Source organism: Pundamilia nyererei, unplaced genomic scaffold, assembly GCF_000239375.1.
Source record: "Pundamilia nyererei isolate P.nyererei 1_Seehausen unplaced genomic scaffold, PunNye1.0 scaffold00058, whole genome shotgun sequence".
Taxonomy (NCBI): domain Eukaryota; kingdom Metazoa; phylum Chordata; class Actinopteri; order Cichliformes; family Cichlidae; genus Pundamilia; species Pundamilia nyererei.
The window spans coordinates 240,814-261,336 of NW_005187459.1; the positions used below are offsets into that span (position 1 = coordinate 240,814).

General features: G+C 39.3%; 2 protein-coding genes across 2 annotated transcripts; one reads left to right on the forward strand and one right to left on the reverse strand.

Annotated features, from left to right (window-relative positions):
- Positions 1–616: 616 nt before the first annotated feature.
- On the forward strand, positions 617–10,504 carry blk (BLK proto-oncogene, Src family tyrosine kinase). The gene is made up of 14 exons (XM_005734331.1): positions 617–700; positions 1,654–1,740; positions 1,914–2,010; positions 2,136–2,166; positions 2,517–2,610; positions 2,708–2,806; positions 2,938–3,041; positions 3,156–3,305; positions 3,803–3,955; positions 4,048–4,227; positions 5,941–6,017; positions 6,778–6,928; positions 8,428–8,559; positions 8,684–10,504. The coding sequence occupies exons 3-14, from the start codon at positions 1,915–1,917 to the stop codon at positions 8,884–8,886; spliced, it is 1,470 nt and encodes a 489-aa protein (XP_005734388.1). The 5' UTR covers positions 617–700; positions 1,654–1,740; position 1,914; the 3' UTR covers positions 8,887–10,504.
- A 6,638-nt stretch (positions 10,505–17,142) lies between these two features.
- On the reverse strand, positions 17,143–20,492 carry LOC102214612 (uncharacterized). Its single transcript, XM_013911198.1, has 2 exons — positions 18,206–20,492; positions 17,143–18,090 (listed from the first exon to the last, which is right to left on the reverse strand). Exon 1 carries the CDS (start codon positions 20,243–20,245, stop codon positions 18,494–18,496), a length of 1,752 nt encoding a protein of 583 aa, XP_013766652.1. The 5' UTR covers positions 20,246–20,492; the 3' UTR covers positions 17,143–18,090; positions 18,206–18,493.
- Positions 20,493–20,523: the final 31 nt, after the last annotated feature.

Sequence of the window (20,523 nt, forward strand, 5' to 3'; positions counted from 1 at the left end):
TTGCATCTTATACACTTGAGCAGACAACACTCCACCACACCTACATTTAACACCAATCACCCAGACACACAATACAAAACAGTGCAGACGTTTCTTTTTTCCATCGCATAGTTGATTTGATACCAAAGGTCATTTGCATTTTTTAAAAAAAGATCACAGGCACAAATTTTGCAAATCATTGACCGCATCTACACATTCTGAAGTACAACGAGCTCTACTGATAACTAACCTAAAGTCCTTCTTGACCAATAACTTTGAGGACCATACATTTGTGAGTTTTAATAGATGAAATACAGTTATCAGTTGTGCTCACTGACTAATTGCAGGACTGGGGCGGAGTAACTACTGCAAGTGAAGTTTAATCAGAAGATTATTTTTGCACTCTGTAGGTAGATCATCTGCCTGAGAATCAAGGGAGAAATATAAGAGAGCAGATAAAAAAGCAAACTGCTGTCTGTTTCCAGTAAACTGAATGTAACCCCCAAGGGGAGGTCCTGGTCTTCACTGTTAGAGAGAGAGAGAGAGCGAGAGCAAGAGAGAGAGACAAATTAGAGCAGAGCAAGAGAGAGAGAGAAACTTTCCAAACCAAAATGAGTGAGTGAGAGTGACACACTGACAAGCACTCAGTTTTCAATGAGGAAATTGAAGACATTTTGCATCTGGAGTACTTCTGAAGACACGAGCCAAAGACAAGCTAAAGGTATTTATCTGCTGAATGAAAATATGACATTATAGAGCAGTGACAGGGACTGAGAATTTCTAGATATTGTGAGGTAGTGGTGAACATAATAGTGTAAGTATTATTTTATTTAAATAATGTTGTACAATGTTGGTAAAACACATCACAAATTAAACAAAACATAACGCATAACGTGGATGATAAAATATGTGCGATAGAAAATTGGCAAAAGTATCAAGACTAATTATTATTATTAATTTTCATTCCAATTATCACTTTTTCTTGGGTGAAATCCATAAGTCAACGGTTTGTGTAAAGCCTCCCTAAAGTCATGCATTTCTTCACATGACATTTTGTTATTACAAACCACTGAATATTAAAGCACTGCTCTTGCTGTTTTAGGTGTAATTTTCCATTTTAAGACGTAATTAAACCATCGATATTCATAATACGGTACTTACGCTTACAGTATAAAACACACACAGTGTAAATCTGCTACATCATTATTTTATCAGTGTTGTGTATTTGCATGTGCAGTCATTATCTTTAGCTTCTGTAATACACATTACATCAACTATATTTGACTTTGTGATCTAAAAACACCTTTAACTTTTAACATTAACACCTCATACAACTTGCTTCAGATAAACAACAGTTCTTGTTTAACACCATCACTTAGTTTGGTGACATTTCTACACCAGTGTGTTTTTAGCTATTTTTAGCCGTTTTCTTTTCCTCTATTTTTAACTGGAACATGACAATGAAGCCCCACCGTAAACTGTGCATGCTAATGCAATGGTAAAGAGCTGTAAACACATTTTCACTTCCTCTTTTGAGAGCCAGTTTTAGTTTTTTTGTTTTCTTGTTTCAATTTTATTATTTTTCTTGGGTCACCTGTTACCAAGCGATACACTTAAAGAGACGCTCACTAAATACATTTTAGCAATTTTGAGTCATTAGATGTCATTTTTCAGCACCGGGCATGAAGTCAAAGAGCAGGCCCTGCAGTGGGAGGAGTGGAGACTAAAAACAGCAGCAGTAAAGCTCATCTGTTTGATCAGGTAACAGCAAAGTAATAAGCACATTGTAGCTATGTGAGTCTCTTTCCAGAAACTTATTGGATCATTGTTTACTGATACTACACTAAACAGTGCATTCTGTAATTAGATATGTGATTTTAGTAAACGTTAGCGTCATGTAACGTAGCTAAAAGAGGTTTCCACCAAACACGCAGGATGGGCTGCACTTGCAGTGGCGAGAAACAAGAAAAAGAAGAAGGATTCCGCAAAGGAAAACACAAATCACACGCCTCCCCGTCATCAAACCATATAGTAAGTAAAACACTAAAAAGATTTACTCGGATGTGAAACTAATTTTACTCTAATTACCTCAAAAGGTTTACTTGACACACTGGACATAATCAAAGTCTTCTTTTTTTCCTCCCAATTCTTTCAAGGGACGAAGTGGAAACGCCTATACAAATAATGGTAATCACAAACTTCCTTGCATATATCAACCATCATAGTGGAAAGTGACAGGCCTGCATTCACGGACCCAACTGCTGCTGCGTTAAGAGACATTAGTGGCAGTAATAAGAGCTACAGTTTTGTGATCAAAATCTTGGTTGAATTTCCTCTGTTCTCTTCTGGGGATTAGATGAGATTGCAAACACATGAAAGTAATGTTAATGTCACAGATGTAAAATAACACAGCGGTTGCTCGGAGAATGAAAACAATATCGCCACAAATTGCGCATGTTAGAACACAGGATCACGTCAGGTAAAAATTAGATTAAAAATACACTTTTAAAGAAACTCTGTGCTCTTCTTTCCTTTAGATGACACTATATTTATTGCACAACACGACTTCAAAGCGACCAACGACAGTGATCTGCCTTTCAGAAAGGGAGACAAACTTAAAGTATTGCAAGAGTAAGTCTCGTTCTATGGTTCCCACAGTAGTGAAAGTGACAATAAAGAAAGCGCACAGAGAAATAAAATGAATTCGGCATGTTTGTCTGGTGTACAGAACCGGAGAATGGTGGCTGGCCCGACTGCTGACGACTGGACAAGAAGGCTTGATACCATCGAATTATGTAGCCAGAGCAGATACGCTGGAAGTGGAAAAGTAAGCTTGAAATATTATGAAATGAAATGTAGCACACATCTATTGATTGATTAATGCTGTTATACGGGGTTTTTGTATTATTATATTCAGGAAGAGTGACTTCTGTGGTTTTGTGGTGCTCTCTCTTGCAGATGGTTTTTCAAGGATTTGGGCAGAAGAGAAACCGAGAGGCTACTTTTAGCACCCGGAAATAAACCAGGGTCCTTTCTAATTCGAGAGAGTGAGACTTGTAAAGGTGACCACCATCAGTATCTTTCCGAGATCATGCCACAACTCACATTTTTAGCAGCTACCTCTATTTATTTTCATTGTGGTCAATAAACCCAAATGTCCTTTTTTCCCCTCTCAGGGTCATTCTCGCTGTCAGTCAAAGATTATGAAGGAGAAAGAGGAGATGTAGTAAAACATTACAAAATCCGTTGTTTGGACAAAGGTGGCTACTACATCTCCCCTTCCAACACGTTCCCGACCCTACAGGAATTGGTTCAATACTATACCCGTAAGTAACAACTACAAATACAACATCTCCACCCTCAAAAAGTTTGTATTTTCAGAGATGTATAATTTCAGAAACCATATCTATGCACAGGATTTTCTGTTTCCATGTTTCCAATTCAGCATTTATAATTGTAAAACCTGCATCTTGCATTAATTGGACTCACATTAAGCTTGCTGCTTTGAATTCTAAAACATCTGCAGTGACTTTGAATTAAAGGGGGAAGTTCGACCCTTGTGATGTGTTGTGCATTTCCTGAGTGAGAGGAGTGATAGTCTTTCCACTCCTGCGACTAAACCACAAGATAAGCAGGGCAGATCTTGAGAAAGGTTGTCTCAAAGATCAACTTATGAAAAAGAAATGCACGAACAAACATGCTTTTAGAATTATCTAATGAAAGATGAGATGTATAGTTTCTGTAACTATATTTATCACTTGTGCAAAGAAAGATGGAAAAGATTTTTGTTTGTTATGTCTGAATGTATCGTATTTGGGTGCAGACACGGCAGATGGGTTATGTCAGCGACTGTATGCTCCCTGTAAGCCTATGGCCCCTCAGCAGCCATGGGCCCATGATGAATGGGAGATTCCTCGAGAGACAGTGAAAATGGTGAAGAAATTGGGGGCCGGACAGTTTGGGGAAGTGTGGATGGGTAAGAGAAAGCCACCGATCAAACTGTTTGAAGACACCTAATAAACCAAGACGGCAAAGTCAATAAAGCATTCTGTTTGAATTATTTGGCAGGTTACTACAAGAACACCCAGAAGGTTGCTATTAAGACCTTAAAGGAGGGGACAATGGCACCTGAGGCCTTCCTTCAGGAGGCCAACCTGATGAAGCAGTTGAGGCATGACCGACTGGTACGACTTCATGCTGTTGTCACTAAGGAGCCCATTCTTATTGTCACCGAATTTATGATCAATGGTAAGTGAAACAAAGAAGAGTTTTAAGAGTTGCTGATAATTAAATATTAACTATAATATATATATATAATGTAGTACAAATTGGCCTTTCACCAATAAATTAAAACAGAAGTAATCTGGTACTGATTTTCATGATTGTTTTTTAAAACAATTTACTTGAAAATATTAAAGAACATAGTCGCAGTGGCATTAAGGGCTGTCTTGATTGTCCGAACAACACAAGTGTTTCCAATAAACAAAAATATCTTTTTGGAAGCAGTTTGAAACTGTGGGCAAAGAGCGATTTTTTGGTTAGTCTTAATTCTATAGGCCAACCAAATATAAGATTTTTAAGATTGATACAAACACCAACATTTGGTGATTTGTAAATCTGATATTCCAACATATCAGCCAATATTGTTTTTCTTCCAGAGACACGAAATACAAACAGATTTGCGTAACACTTGTTATTTATTTAATCATTTACACTCTTCACTCTGATTGGATCAGCTTATTGTTGTTTTTTGTCAACAGGGAAGTTGCAGAGTGCTCTCTGCTGAAGGGTGTTTTCTCCGCTCTCTTCTTTACATTTTAAATTTTCAGTCGTCATTACAAATTCCAGTACTGATAAACTGGCAACTAACTTGTATCATTCAATAAAACAGTAATACCTGACATTTCCCAATTAGTACTAAACCAAAAAGAGTGTTGATAACATACAAAATTTAGCAAAAATGCAAACCTTCTAACGATGCAGCTGGTGGTGTACCACAGCGCCACAGCGCCTGGAAGGTGGGAGGCGCCCAGTTGATATCGCTGATAAAATAAACCATAGCACAAGTTACAGATGTTTGTCACCCAAGGCCTAACTTTACTCATGCAGAAAGCATTTAACTTATGAACTGAATTTTACCCAATTGCAACTGATTAAAAGTTGGTTTCTTTTCTGAAGCGTATCGCTGGTGGGAAATATGCTTTGAAACGTATTACTTGTTCTTCCTGACTTTGCTTTTATCATTTGCGGAAATGTGTGCGAACCTGTTGACGTCAACTATGCAACCATTTTTTGGCAAATGTTATAGAGAAGTTCACAGTCATAGCCGCTACGGTAACAACAAGGTGGGGGCGTAAAAAAATATCTGCGCCAGGGCCGATCGCAGAGTTGTTACGCCAAAATATATATAAAAATATATACACGTGGACATTAAGATAACATAAGATGACATGAGATATATGTTACACTTTTTCTTTTTTATATTCATCCCAAAGTTGAGGAATATAATGTATTATCTAAACACATTAACAACAATATTTGTGACTCTTTTAATATTCGTCTTTTGCAACTGTTTGATTATATGGTTATTGCTTAAGGCCTTAATGTTCGGTGTATTGGTGTGCTAAATGAGATTCTGTAGTAAAGGCAAGCTAATTTAAATATCATACCTACTGACTTCACCAGGAAATGAATATTAAAATCTTTGGTTTGGGTTTTGATTAGACTGATGCTTGTTGTACTGACTCACTTTAGACTGAACAGACGGCTCTTAATATGGCTAACGGCTAGACAATTAAACACTCTGCCGTATCCTCATTTTTCAAAATGTGCACCAATCCAAAAGCCCCCAACAACAACTGGAACATTACAGAGCTTTTCTGTTAGGAGATATGTAGGTAGAAGTTTCAATTAAACCACAGTAGTTTCAGATAATATGTGCTTCTCTTTTTTTATTTGCAGGATGTCTTCTAGACTTTCTAAAAACAGACGAAGGGAAAAAGCTAAAGCTAAATAAGCTGATCGACATGTCAGCACAGGTAGGAAACTTCTAATAAAGAAATTCAGTTACATGATTTCAGTTAACTATCGTGTGTGCATGACATTTTCAGCGATAACAGTCACTGATACTGTAATCTTGTAAATGCCAAAACATTTCTTTTTGCTCTGAGTGTTTCCATAATTCTTTCATTTGTGTCTCTTCTGCTGCTTCTGACTGTGATAGTCAGCGTGACTTTAATCTTTAATTAAAAGATGAGTGTATGCTTTGTTAAAAAACAAATACACTAGCCATCTGGCTGACCTCAATGTCTATTTTTACATTCTTGCTGCTCTACAGTAACATTTTGAAAGTACCATATACTATGCGCTTTGGCATCACACACACGGAAACTGTCAGCAGATGCTATGTGGTTTCTGTGGTGGTGCTTTTGCTTGTCTGATTTGAAAGCCTCACCCTACGTCAATTATTAACATCCGGACAGGAAATCATGCTATTTTTCCATCCACAGTGAGCTCCCCCAGAACTCTTTTGGCCCTCCAAAAAACTTTTGACTTCCTGAGAGTTGGCACATCCTGTTAAACCCACTCTACTGTCATTTTTTTTTTACAATGTGAACATAAGTATTAACACATACAGCTCGCTGTAGAGGCCTCATTGCATGTGCTCGGCTTTTATAAGACATTCAGATTCCTATCAAACTGATGTGCTGTTGTCTTGTGTGTTTTTACGATGGAAAACCAACATTTCTTGAATTGACATTTGATCTAACAAATCTGCTATTTCTTTGGATATACCAGATAGCTGAAGGCATGGCGTACATTGAGAAGAAGAACTACATCCACCGTGATCTGCGTGCAGCTAACATACTGGTCAGCGAGACGCTGCATTGCAAGATAGCAGACTTTGGCCTGGCCAGAATCATCGAGTCAGAATACACGGCTCAAGAAGGTGCAGTAGTTTTGACGTAAACGCGCCTCCGGTGCCACAAACAGGATTTTAGAAACACTCGCGTCACAAAGAAACGCTGACGTCTTGTCTGAAGACACATTTCCATCTCCTTTAGAAATTTATGACCCAAGTTTTCCTTCTTCTATTAGTAATATAGGTTGTTTTTATATAATGTATTTTTCTGTAGTTTTCAACATTAAGGACGACAATCAATAGTGTCTGATAAATGTCTCAAGAGGGCCTTTAGTTAATATACAGCAGAATATAGAATTCAATTCTTAACTTTAAACCAAAGTGCTCAATAATTAACAGATAATTAAATCATATTAAGTAGTGGAAACTTTAAAAAAGAATGTCTACACAGAAATTTTGACCTTTTTTGTTTAAGATACTGATTTTCTTTTTTAATAACTTGATTTGTTTCACAGATTAAGAAACCATCACTTAAAATTGGTAATTTCACATTACTTATTTCTATTGCGTTCTTCTCCTAGCCTGCACTTGTGCATTAATACTGTAGCGTTCGTTTCATTGTGTCGGGCAAGTTCTGGATTTGCAGCAGCATGCATGCTCTATTGCAATGAGTTGGTTGGTATGTGCTGATTTTTGGTGGGCAGGTTTCCGTAGCTTATAGTTGCTGAGATTTTGTTATGTTTACTTTTGTTTCAAAAAAAGCAAAGCAGTAAAACCATGTTTGAACTGAGTTACGGGGTTTGTGACTATGACTGCGGTGGTACACGCAGGAGTGCACGCAGCACGATGCGTCGTTCATTATAAGGAAGATTTTTGAAATTGTTTCAAAGCACTCTTGTTGATGCTCGTCGGGAGCGATATACTGCTTGGTGTGTGCGCGTGTGAGGGCGAATGTGTAAAACAGAAAAAATGTGATTTCATTTAATCATCTGAGCTTAACTTTAATTGAAAAAGGCACATATAGCACATATAGCATTCAATCACCACTTCACATGTAAGCGCAGCTGCCGAAATCCTTTTTTGAGCTGAAGGTCATTTCCTCTGTTAGCAGAAACTCACCCTCCTCCCCTACCAAAATTAGTAAAGAGTGATTGCTTCAATTATTTTTAAAACAGCATATTGTGTTTTTAAAGTATGTTATAAAAGTGTGAGTACAATGCCCATAATTTTCAATCAGGTGTATACAAGTGTACATTCTAATATCAATATATATTTGAAATTGTATTTACATTTTGTCTAACTCTGTGAATTAAAAACGTATAAATCTGTCACAGTGATTGAAAATCTTGTAAAAAAAACAAGAAAATAGAACCCACAGATTTATCAGAGCGACAGAATGATCTGTAAATTCTCTAATGGAAAGCTTTCTCATTATTTCAGAGTATTTCCTGCCCATTAATCATCCCACATTAAAAGGAAAATAAACATTTACACAAATGCGAACACACCTACATATCCTTCACAGTGAACAACAAGTAACACAACTTCCTTCCATTTTTTTCCTTTTACTTTTGTCTAATAATCAGGTGCTAAGTTTCCCATTAAATGGACGGCTCCAGAGGCCATCAACTTTGGGACGTTCAGCATCAAATCGGATGTCTGGTCCTTTGGGATCCTCCTGACAGAAATAGTCACCTACGGAAGAATACCATACCCAGGTATGGGTTATTTGAAATAACTTCATATTCACAGAAAACAGCTCAAATATTGCTTTGCTATCTTATGAAAAAAAAAGTTACAAAATATCTGTCAAAGTGCATGCTTTTTTTCTCTCTTCATCAGGTATGACGAACCCAGAGGTGATCAGGAGTCTAGACAGGTCATACAGGATGCCATGTCCAGACGGCTGTCCAGAGGAACTGTATGATATCATGATGGTGTGCTGGAAGCAGAAGCCTGACGACCGACCGACTTTTGAATATCTTCAGAACACTCTCAACGACTTTTTTATTGCCACGGAAGGACAATATGAGATGCAGCCGTGATGACAGAAAAAGAGAATGTTTTTCGTTGTGGACAATGAAATCTCTTAAAAAACCATGACTTGAATGGATAAAGGACCACATAGCTTTTTGATGATACTTTTTCTTTTAAATAGAGTGATGGATACGTTTTTCACACCTGCCTTCTAAGTGAATGTTAAAGATATTCATGGCTTCTTCTGTCTGTAGCGGATATCAGTCAGATATGCAACGCGGCTTCATGTCAGCGCCTTTTCTCGATGGAGCATAAGGTTGCATTCTTAGAACTGATGTATGATGCGTATTAGGACGATGGATATACAAATACAGTTCACTCATGTTGTAAAGCAACATCTGGACCCAGAGAAGTCAGCACAGGTAAAGTTGCAGATTAAACATTTGCATGGTACAGAAACTAGAACCCTGAGATTACATGCACAATACTTTGCACTTTTTTGTCTTTTTCTAAAAAAAAAAAAAAGTAATTCAGCAGATTTTTTTAAAGTGCTTAGCAAAGAGACGTTATTCTTGCATTTATGCCTTTTGTAAATAAGAACTTGTATTTCTTGTATTTAAATAAAAAATTTGAAATTACAATGCTGTAAAAGCATTTCTCATGTAGGGCTTTAGTGGTGACTATCACTTTTTACAGTTTGGTGTTTGAGACAACGAGGATGTGTCTCAGTTCACCGATCATTAGAGAAAATAGCAGCGTTTGTGTTTTGTTTTGTTTTTTAAAAAAGACGTTTGACATCTTAAGTGTGAAAGTAAAGCTAACACTCTGGATGAAACAAAAATAAAAAGAACTTTAAAGTACATCACCTCCCTCGTGAAAACAAATGGCAGCAATGTGTAGACTGAGTTACTAACTCTAGTTTCGATCATGTTAAAATGATGAAAGGGGTGACTGACCCGAACATACCCCCCATTTTGAACGGCAACCCATAGGAAGCCTTTAAAAGCAGCTAACTACTAAATTACAGCAGTCTTCAACTGAGCCTTCCCAGGGGGAGCACAGACAGTTAGTGATAAGAGACTGGAATGGCTGTGTTAGCCAAGGGGTGAAACTCTGCCATTTCCTGAATGGACAGGAAACAGGAAGTGTGCGTCAGCATTCCTAAAATGCCACAAAGCTAGAACAGTCTCGCATACCAAGTTAGTAGTTGTCTTCACATTTTTCCTCCTGAAATACATCCGTTTGAAATTTACTTTTTGTTGTTATTGCTGATTGAGCGCCTCTGAATTGTGAGGGAGAGGGAAATTGTCATTTAACATAATAGTGATGGTAAATAAAAACCAAAACAACTTCAAGTATTCTTAAAATATATAAAACATTATTATTAATCTTATTCAATAAGAGCACATGAGAATAAACATGCATTATATCTAAAAATGTCTGCCATGTCTGTTTAAAAAAAATATGGCAGGTGATTTTATGTTGACATTTGTAATATAAAACTGAATATGTTTTAAAATAGCCTGTAAAGCCAGTTGAAATGTTTTTAATATGCCTGACCACTGGACTTTTTCCTTATAAATACAAATTAATCTTTAACCTCGCAGAAGACCCAAAGACGTTTCAACATTTTTAATCTCTCATATGATCCATGAATTCTGTCCCATGCATACTAATATCAGATATGGCAGGTGCTATGTCAGCATCAGCGACAGTGTATCAGTGTTTTAGATTTTCTTGCTGTTGTTTTTTTTAATGATTGCAAGCATGAATGTGTTAATAGTAGTTTAATTTCAGTTCATACTGGTTAATACCAGCAGTGTCTTGGAAATCAATTATATAGATTATTTATTCTCTGTAATTAGATTACTCTTTTCACCTTGTGGACAATGCAAATCAAATATGAAAATGCAAATACATGTGTATTTTTAAAAAAATTAAAGTGGGAAGTGAAAAACTGAAAGGCCACAGGGCACAGTGCCGCAGTTTTTTTACACTCCTATCATCCTGCAGATGTCAGTGTTACACAGTATAGCATTCTGTAATGTATCTACAGTACAATGCATGATAGCTTTGAAAATTCTGGAAATTTTTCATAGAGGTATTTGAGAATAGTCCTGGTGAACTCACCGGAAACAGTACTGTATATCAAAGTACTTAATAACAAAATGTCAACACTGAGTCTTAAGTTGCATTTAAAGTAAAAAGGGTTTATTTGCATACTGCTAGTTTCTCCCAACTTCCCCTAAACTGTTTTCATAAAATAAAAAGAAGGCAACATGCCGCTCTGCCTATAGCCAAAAAATAATATACTCACAAATGCCGTTTGTTCTCCACCTTGTTCACAGCTGTGCTCACAAATTCTTCATAAATCACATATCAGTCTGAGCAATTACACAGAAATCCACACAGCTAACCATTCTGTCACGCACTGATCCTATCACAGTCATCTGTATGTATTTAGTCTCTGTCGCTCTAATTGGCTTTCTTTGCATCTGAAGGCCGTGTTGAAAGACATTTACACGGCAACACACACACACACACACACACTTATTTAGGCTGTTTTTTATGTTAATTTCGCTCTTTACCGTGAATGAATTATCTATTCAACATCCAAATAAACTCATCAACTGAGGATGAGCGTATTAAGTTATGAGGCAAAGCCAAACATCGACACAGCAGTCTGTCAGCCAATCAACTGAAAGGATCGCCATTAATAAAATCTCACACTGGAGAATGATTGATAAGAAACATCACCCTGAAAAGAGCTTCATGTTAACGCAAGATGACAAGACGCGAGGGGTAGAGGTTTAAAGGCCAAATCATCCTCGCTCCTCCTCCTGTGCATGACTGCTGGCTTAGAGTAATAATGAAGGGAAACAGTGGCTCGCACACAGATTAATGAGTGATCCCCCCAGAAGGCAACACATCATTAGCATTTGATAGCGATAACCCTGCATGGCCCTCTGGGACAAAAAAAAAAAACAAAAAAAAAAACAAGCACATCACCACAGATGAAAAGAGATGTGCTTTCATCTTCCAATAATGTTTTCAGTGGTGTTTAGTTGGCATTATGCTCCTCATAAACATGTTTTCTCTTGGTCTCTCTCTCGGGCTTTGATGTCATTAAAATAATGGAGTCCATCAATCAAATGTGTTCGCTCTAATAGAATTGAGGGCTCTTGAACCCGTGACAGACGATGTTTCCAGAACATTTTACCAGAATAGATAAGAAAGTGCAGATAAGGAAAGAGGTGAACGGACGTAGTCATGAATTTCACTGAAATTGCTCTCTCACAATAGCAGCTATTTTGTGTTCTCTGATTAAACCTATGAAAACATAATGACTTGCATCTCTCTCCTGAAACATTACCTAATTTTATGGGCTGTTTAACAACTAATGTGTAATACTTTGAAAAAGAAGCCCAGCTCTTTTCATGCGTGCGGTATGAAATGAATCTGTAAAAACTTACTGTGCACGAGGTCAAGAAGTGAGATAAACAGGCCATTTTCTCGTGTACGCAGAAGAAAAATATGTCTAATGTTATACTATATCTCTCCGATGACATTTACAACATTCAGAAGCTCAATTTCAAGAGCTTATTCACGTAACATCACTCAATGGTGAAGATGCTCGGATTTGTGTTTTCTCACAAATCCAGCTAATTTTTAAATGTTAAATCCATCAAATCGCTGCATGTACAGCAAACACAGTTGCTCGAAGAACTGTTAACTTAAAAGCCTCTCAGTTCTGGAGAGCACTGTTTGCTTTCACATTAATTTTGCTTTCAGACCCAAAGCAAGAAGATGACCGACTACAACCACAGCAAACGAGAAGCTTATAAAAGAACTCAACTGTTAGCACAGAGGCAGAAAGACAAAGCCTGGGACTAGCTGTTGAACATAAAGGAACCAGGATCAGACATTTCCCCTCACAAGTAGGTGAAAATCAGACTAAAGCTTTAAAGGGATTGCAACATTATACAACAAGACACCCCAGCCAAAACAGGTTCAAATACAGACAATACTTCCCCAGTAAAAACTGGGGGTGTTATGACAGCAGACGAGCGCACAGGCCTACAAAGGTTGATGCTGTTTCCATGTACATTGTGATATCGTCGCATTATTACAATAAACAAAACAAATTGTTCAATTCCAACTACTTTGGTAAACTGTTGTAACTAACAGTCATTTAAACATAAGGCAACACATTTGTGCCAGTCATGTATACGTATATGTAAATAATAGCTTCTCTGCCCTGATGTTACATTGATAAGTCTGATTTGCGACCTACGTGGTGTCTATCAGGTATATGTGTGGAAACGTATGATAGTCTATGCTACAGTAACACGCTCACCACCACCGCTTTAAAAGGAAGTGATGTGTTACACGCTTGCTTCTCTTTCTCCTAATTAAGTTGTGTCTTATGTGCTGTAGAGATATCGCCCTAAATTTTCATGTAATCCCAAGTGTTGTGTTAAGACTTTTCTAATTTCTTCCCCCAAATTATTAAATCAATACTTAAAGCACTCAAACACTCACCAGTCATTTTGTTAGGTGCAACTGTTCGACTGGTACCTAATGAGTCAATCATATGACAGGTATTTCAGAAACTGCTGACCTACAGGGATTTTCCCATTGCCATGAGTCTACATGGTCTGAGAGTCTTATCTTTTATCATCAGAAAGAAATAACCAGCTCCTAGAGGACAGGTGGAAGAGGATGGGCAGATGATTCCTGGAGCCAACAATTCCTAGCTGTATTTCTCCATCCTGCTCCAACCATGACAGGTTGTATAAGCAGCTGAAGAGAGCAGGTCACCAGGAAGAAGGTCAATGGTGCTGTCATAGGGGACAAAGATGACACTTTGTCTTTGCTGAATACCTCCTGTAGGCCATGACAGCACCATCGACCTTCTTCCTGGTGACCTGCTCTCTCCAGCTGCTTATACAACCTGTCATGGTTGGAGCAGGATGGAGAAATACAACTAGAAATCGTTGGCTGCAGGAATGGTCCACCTGTCCTCTTCTTCCCATCCTCTTCCCCAGTAGGAGCTGTTTTTTTCTTTGTGGTGATAAACAATAAGACTCTCAGACCATGTAGACTTTTGCGGGATCAATGACATCACAGTAAAAAATAAATATCCACTCTAATTAGCTCCACTTTTGAACCCCTCCATGGAACATTTGGTCCTCATCCAAGAGGGTGATGAATGGAAAACGGTTTTTAATACACCTCTCTGACACTTTGAGTACCTGGTCGTGCCTTTTGGACTTACAGACGCTCTTGCGGTATTTCAGGCACTGGTAAATCATTTGTTAAGTCGTCGTATATCTTGACAACATTGTGATTTTTTTCTAAGACCTTGCAGGAGCACCAAGTTCACAACTACATTGTATTACCGCAGCTTCTGGAGAATTGACTCTGTGTCAAAGATGAAAAGTGCAAGTTTCACTCACCATCCATCACATTTTCGCTCTATATCTTAGCAGGGGGGCAGATGAAGACAGACACGCAGTCACAGAATGGCTCATGCTGACTTCACAAAAAAGCTACAATGCTTCCTTGGATTCACCAATTTCTGCTGCTGCATCTGGAACTACAGTCAGGTAGTTTGGCGGCCTTTTACAAATTGAAGGAGCCATTTACCTCAGCAGGCTTGCTGGTCTCTGTTTTTTCTTCTTTAAAATCTCCTATTGCCCAGGTTCAATATATATCAAGCCAGATGCTCTCTCATGCCAGTTCTCAGAAAATGCAGTCAGCTGGATCAGCTGAACAAATCCTGCCGGCATCCTGTACTGTTGGAGCTCTAACCTGGGATTTGGAGGAGACCATCCAGCGTGCCCTGTCAGACGACCCTGACTGACACCCCATTGCTATGTTCCTACCACAGCCTGTTCCACTGTTATCCACTGGGGGCACACTGCTACTTTGCCAGTCACCCTGGGGTAAGTAGAATGTGTTTTCTCAGACTATTTCTGGTGAGACACACTCAAGAAAGATGTCGAGAAAGATGTCTCAGGTAGCAGCCTGCACAGTCTGCACCTGAAACGCCAGGAAGAGCAACATGCAACTGCTTCAGCCTCTAGCAGTTCCTCACTGGCTCTCATCTTGGTGGATTTTGTCACCAGTTTACCAGCCTAAAATGGTAAACAGTCATCTTATCAATCATGGACAGATTCTATAAAGTAGCACCCAAAATCTAGCCACTGAATTTGGTATAAACAAGATGAAACTATGGGTCAATCTTGCCTCTAGTGGTGTAATAGTGTGGTGGATATGACACACTTTGGGCCCTTTAGTACCAACTGGTGATCATTTAAATGCCACAGCCCACTGATGCCTATTGATCCTGTTTATCTCTTTATGCCTTCAGTGCAGACATCTTCAGATGGCTGCTCCATTACGATAAGGCACCATATCATAAAGCTCAAATCATCTCAAAGTGGTAAACATGTCATTACACTCTAATAGCCTCCACAGTCACCAGATCTCAATCCACCAGAGCACCTTTGTGTTGTGCTGTGATGGGATATTCACATCATGAATGCATAGCCAACAAATCTGCAGCACCTGTGCGATTCTCTCACATCAACATGGACCAAAGTCTCTGAGGAATGCTTCTAGCACCTTGTGGAACTGCCATGAAGGACAAAGGCAGTTCTAAATGATTCCTGTTTCATCAGAAAGGAGACAAACTGTCAGAAACTATTATCACAAATAGCTTCTATATCCTGTATCTTTTTTTGGAGCTGTACTTTTCAAAAGAAGATACAGGAAATGTTTGTGGTGTTTACCAAGAAAGCACCTACTTACCAAGAGTGGTGTCAGTTAATATAATTCACAGCTGTTATCTCGTGACAGTGTTCTAAATATAAATATAACTAAATGTATAAATATAACTAGCTTATTAATATAAGCTGAAACTGGATGACTTGCCTGTGTAAATGAAACAGTGATGCATCGCTTCGTGAACTGCACCCACACAAGAATCCCTTGTATTGACTTTATTGATAAAGTATTATTATCATAAAAGAATAGTCTTCTTAGAATCCAATTTTATATTATTTTCATAGAAAAAATGTTTTTAAAAACAATGATAAGGTTGTATGCTAAAGTAAGAACCATAGCAGTGGCAACTGTGAAACTGCAAAGGTACAGGAAACTCTATGTATTGCAACATCGACATAAATGACTTCTAGGCAAGTGATCTAAGTCTTCCACTCATAAATGCACATTATTTCCATTACATTTCAGTCACTCGAGCAGTCTTCTGCACTGTTCATGACCTAGACAGTCGATATATTATGTAACAGCTCTGATGAACTCTGCTGAAAGTCCATTTGGCCAGTATAGTTTTTAAAAGTGTCCGATTTTCAGAGTGTCTGCGTGAGTGAGATTGCTTTCATGCACAGTAAAACCATGTGGCATATACGGCTGTTACTGCTGATGTCAGTGTCCTTGAGAAGGACTCTATTCATATTTTCAATGATCTGGAGAAGAAAAATCCACCTTTTCTGTCTAAATTGGAAGCTAGTATCGGGCACCAAAAAACATTTTTATAAAGGGGTTGGGAAAAGAAAAGAGAGCAGCTTGTGCTTTAAAGATCTACACAACAAGCTGACTCAAATAAAGGCTTATGCACAGACCACTGCTGTTAATGGAATTTTCTTTGATGAAGCCAAAAACAAAAGAAATGGGCACACAGGGGGTAAAATTTATGACTGTCTGCTTCCTTTCTTTGGATTGACTGGGACGGATTTAGGAAACCATCTGCTAGATTTATTATTTTTCCTGATATATGAGTCTGTGTCAATTAATTTACTGTAGGAAACAGTAAAACCGTGACGCAAAAATATAACCCCACCCACACAAATGTACAGACGTATTTGGTAACTGCGCTGTGGACGTGTTCAAGGGCACCAGTAACTACAGGGAAATGTAACTATATGTGCACTGGTGCAATAAAAAGTAGTAAAGGATCATGTTGGATAATGTTGGCCTGAAATGTAACCACTTAATGTTCTCGCAGACTTTCTGCCTGTACAGGAGCATTATTCTAGAGACCGATCACCTCTGAAAGTATGACTGGGAGCATCGATAGAATAATTAACTCCTAATAAGCACATACACATTTTACTGGAACGTAAAACACTCACATTGCTGTCAACTTACAGTATGTAATGTGATGCATGTGTAACACTCATGTGCGTGTTTCAAATACTCCCAGATCAGAACAAGAGTAGGTCACCCAAATTTGACACCAAAGAGCTCAAAGATTTGGACCAGTAGGTTCGGCTACATACAGGAGAGGCGAACTGAATGAGACTCAGACAACCGCGAGTTTTGAAAAATAACCGGAATTGTATTTTTCTTTTCAATTAGAAATAACAGGACATTATGACAAACATACAAAACACTTACAAATGAAATTATTCCCTTTCGGTACCAGTACTCTCTTAATAACACCTTTTGGCAAAATCACAGTGATCACTCGATGGAAAAAAAAAAAGAAATCTTACCTGGGTGCACCCTTTCTAGAGGTACAGTTCACATCCAACAATGAACCACAATGTCAATCATCAGCATATAAATGTTAGCACTTATTTGCATCTTCACAGACTTCGTTAACTAATAGCAACAGTTAATCAGCTGGAGGGTTATTTCCAACCGCTCACACTCACTTTTGTTCACATTCATGGAATGTACAGAGTCCGTAAAAACGAGTCCTTAAAACCACCCGCCCGTGAGTCCAGGGGGATGTGTGTGAAAAAGGGGGACTACGAGTACAAAATGGCGTGGTGTGTCTCTGTTTTGTTGCATCTGGCCTACCACACTCTGATGTGCAGGACAGAACAAAGTCATTTGGTCCTTCAACGGGGTTGGCTCGCCATCAATTTCAGGATCCGTTTGAATGCACCAGGAAGATACAAACCAAAGAAACAAAAAAAACAAAGCCAAACAAAAGAAAAAAACCTGACCTGTCAACGACAGTGTCATGGGACATATTAAGTTCCTCATAAAATCACAATTCACACATTCACTTCAACTACTGGGTTTCAGTAAATTGAACAAAGTTTCCTACAGAACATTCCTAAACAATCATCATTAAACACTGGAACATTTTACTTGCAAGGCATTCATGAAACACAGATAAATAATGAACAAGTAAAACACTTTGCTCACCGATCTCAGAATTAGAAAGACGGAGCAGCGCGAGATGGCGCACGACCGATGAAATGGCGTCGTCTCTAACTCCCGACCTTTCTCGACTAAGCAATGTAAAAAGAACCAGCTAATTACTCGTCTTAGCAATATACATACAGTAAAACAATCTTTCGTAAACGGCGAGTGCTAGCTCTCCGTCTATATTACTCTTTTTCATACCTCGTCTCAGTAAATCGCCGTGTCTCGTTTCCCCACTAGCTTGCTCATGGAAGGTTCGCGAGCGGAAGAGAGAAAAGAAAAATCTGTGTCCTCCTAGGCAGGGGCGGCAGGCGGAGCCTGTACCACGTTTCAGCAGCTCATTGGCCTAGAGTAACACGTGTCTAAACCAGAACAGTTAACTCCTTAACTGCTGCACCTATGGTTTATTCATTACAAATGAAGTGTGCTGCTTAGATTAATGATTCTTTTATTCTGGTGTATTCTAGTTAAGCCATACTCAAATATGGGTTACACCCTCCCCACTTGATGGTATGCACGTCCCTGTGCATCCAAATGGTTAGACTGCATAGAGCTTGAAATGGCTTCGTTTAGGCTATTAAATACTGCATTAACAACGTACAGTAAGGGGTTACCTAAGGTAGAATACTGCAACCTTTCTGGTGTCTGACGTGACCTTTGAGATCGACGAAGGACGTCATGTTCTTCCTGATAGCTGTTCTGTGAACCAAATGAACTGGGCTGCTCAGTTATGACTCTTTCTTGGTCATTAGGACGCCCTAGCATCGTCTCATCCACTTCGGGCAGGACTTGCTCACTAGGTTGCTGGGTCCTTTCCACAGGATTTTCAACTTGAACGTCGGTTTCCCGCAAACTAGGCTCAGGTAAGTCCACATGTTCGGGTAAGTTCTCAGTTGCAGTTTCAGGTAAGTTCACAACTTCTGTTTCCTCAATTTCCTCTGATTGTCTGTCACGTCCGATGGGATTGTCACGTCCGGTGGGGTTGTCACGTCCGGTGGGGCTGTCACATTCGGCTTCATCATAAGCTGGAAGTGGTCTCTGCACACTTTCAGCGCTGGGCACAACGAGAGTCGGCTTGATGGAACTGGTAATAGAGATTGGTATCCAGGTGGGTACTGGGAAGTACTCGGAGTTTAGGTCGTCGTCTTCGTCTTCCTGAACGACAGTTTGCCTTGTGTTCCGCCGAGCTTGGGGCTTTTTGGGACTGTTTTCAGTTGACTCCGTGACCGGTATGAAGCTACAAGGAAGGAGCAGGTCTCTGTGCAATGTTCGGACTGGTCTTTCTTTCGCTTCCGGTTTAACCGTATAGACTGGTAGTTCACCCGCTCTTCTCAGAACTACATACACATCTTCCTCCCATTTGTCTGCCAACTTATGTTTTCCCCTCAGTTTAACATTACGCACGAGAACCCTGTCGCCCACGTTGAGAGTCGAGTCAACCACTTGCTTGTCAAAGCGGGTTTTATTGCGCTCAGCATTCTTTTGTGCGTTTGATGTTGCAATCTTAAAACTTTCCTCCAACCTATGTTTCAGATCACTGACGTACTGGGAGTGTGACTTCTTCTGAGCATCCACAGGCAACCCAAATACTAGGTCAATGGGAAGCCTTGGTTGTCTCCCAAACATCAGCACATAAGGCGAATAGCCTGTCACATCATTCTTGGTACAATTATATGCATGTACTAGAGGCTTTACATACTCTTTCCAATGCAACTTCTCATTGTCATTCAGGGTACCAAACATTTGGAGAAGTGTTCTGTTGAACCTCTCAACTGGATTGACTCTGGGGTGATACGGCGTCGTGTGTATCTTTTTCATCCCGATAATTTCGCAGAGTTCTTTTATTGTCTTCGATTCGAAATCGGGACCTTGATCACTTAAAAGTCTCTCTGGGACACCATAATGAACAATGAAGTTCTCCCAGAGGGCCTTTGCAACAGTGCGCGCTCGTTGGTTGGGTGTAGGGACAGCTACTGCGAACTTAGTGAAGTGATCAGTCATAACTAATACATCCTTAGTGTTAGACTGATCTGGCTCAATAGATAGATAATCTATACAGACCAGTTCAAGGGGCCTGCTTGTCTTGATGTTCATGAGGGGAGCTGCCCTCTCCGGCCTACACTTCCGGCGAACACACCGTTCACAGGTGTTGATCATTTTTTCAACTGACGTCTGCATTTTTGGCCAGTAAAACAGAGTTCTGACCAGGTCAATAGTGCGGTCAGTTCCTAGGTGGCCCATGTTACTGTGGAGGTGTTGGAAGACTACGGACCTCAACTCCTCGGGTAACACGAGTTGAAAGGAGATGTCTGGACCGGTTTGCCTCTTTCGGTAAAGAACTCCATTCTGCAGTTCAAGATGACTGAGCTCACGCAGCAACAAGGGAAGCTCAGGTAGTTCTGCTCTAAGACTGGGAGGTGGGGTCTGACCAGTTTCTAACAGAGTGACTATAGCATCGAGAGCTGGGTCTAGCCTCTGTTTCTGTCTGAGCTCATCCTCTGCCATAGGCGGGGGAAGAG

Excerpts from the sequence above, each read along its gene's own strand:
- blk (XM_005734331.1), top strand. The coding sequence starts at position 1,915 with ATGGGCTGCACTTGCAGTGGCGAGAAACAAGAAAAAGAAGAAGGATTC. Across the intron at positions 2,167-2,516 it reads AAACGCCTATACAAATAATG|ATGACACTATATTTATTGCA; the intron begins GTAATCACAAAC and ends TCTTTCCTTTAG. Across the intron at positions 3,306-3,802 it reads ATTGGTTCAATACTATACCC|ACACGGCAGATGGGTTATGT; the intron begins GTAAGTAACAAC and ends ATTTGGGTGCAG.
- LOC102214612 (XM_013911198.1), bottom strand. The coding sequence starts at position 20,245 with ATGGGCCACCTAGGAACTGACCGCACTATTGACCTGGTCAGAACTCTG.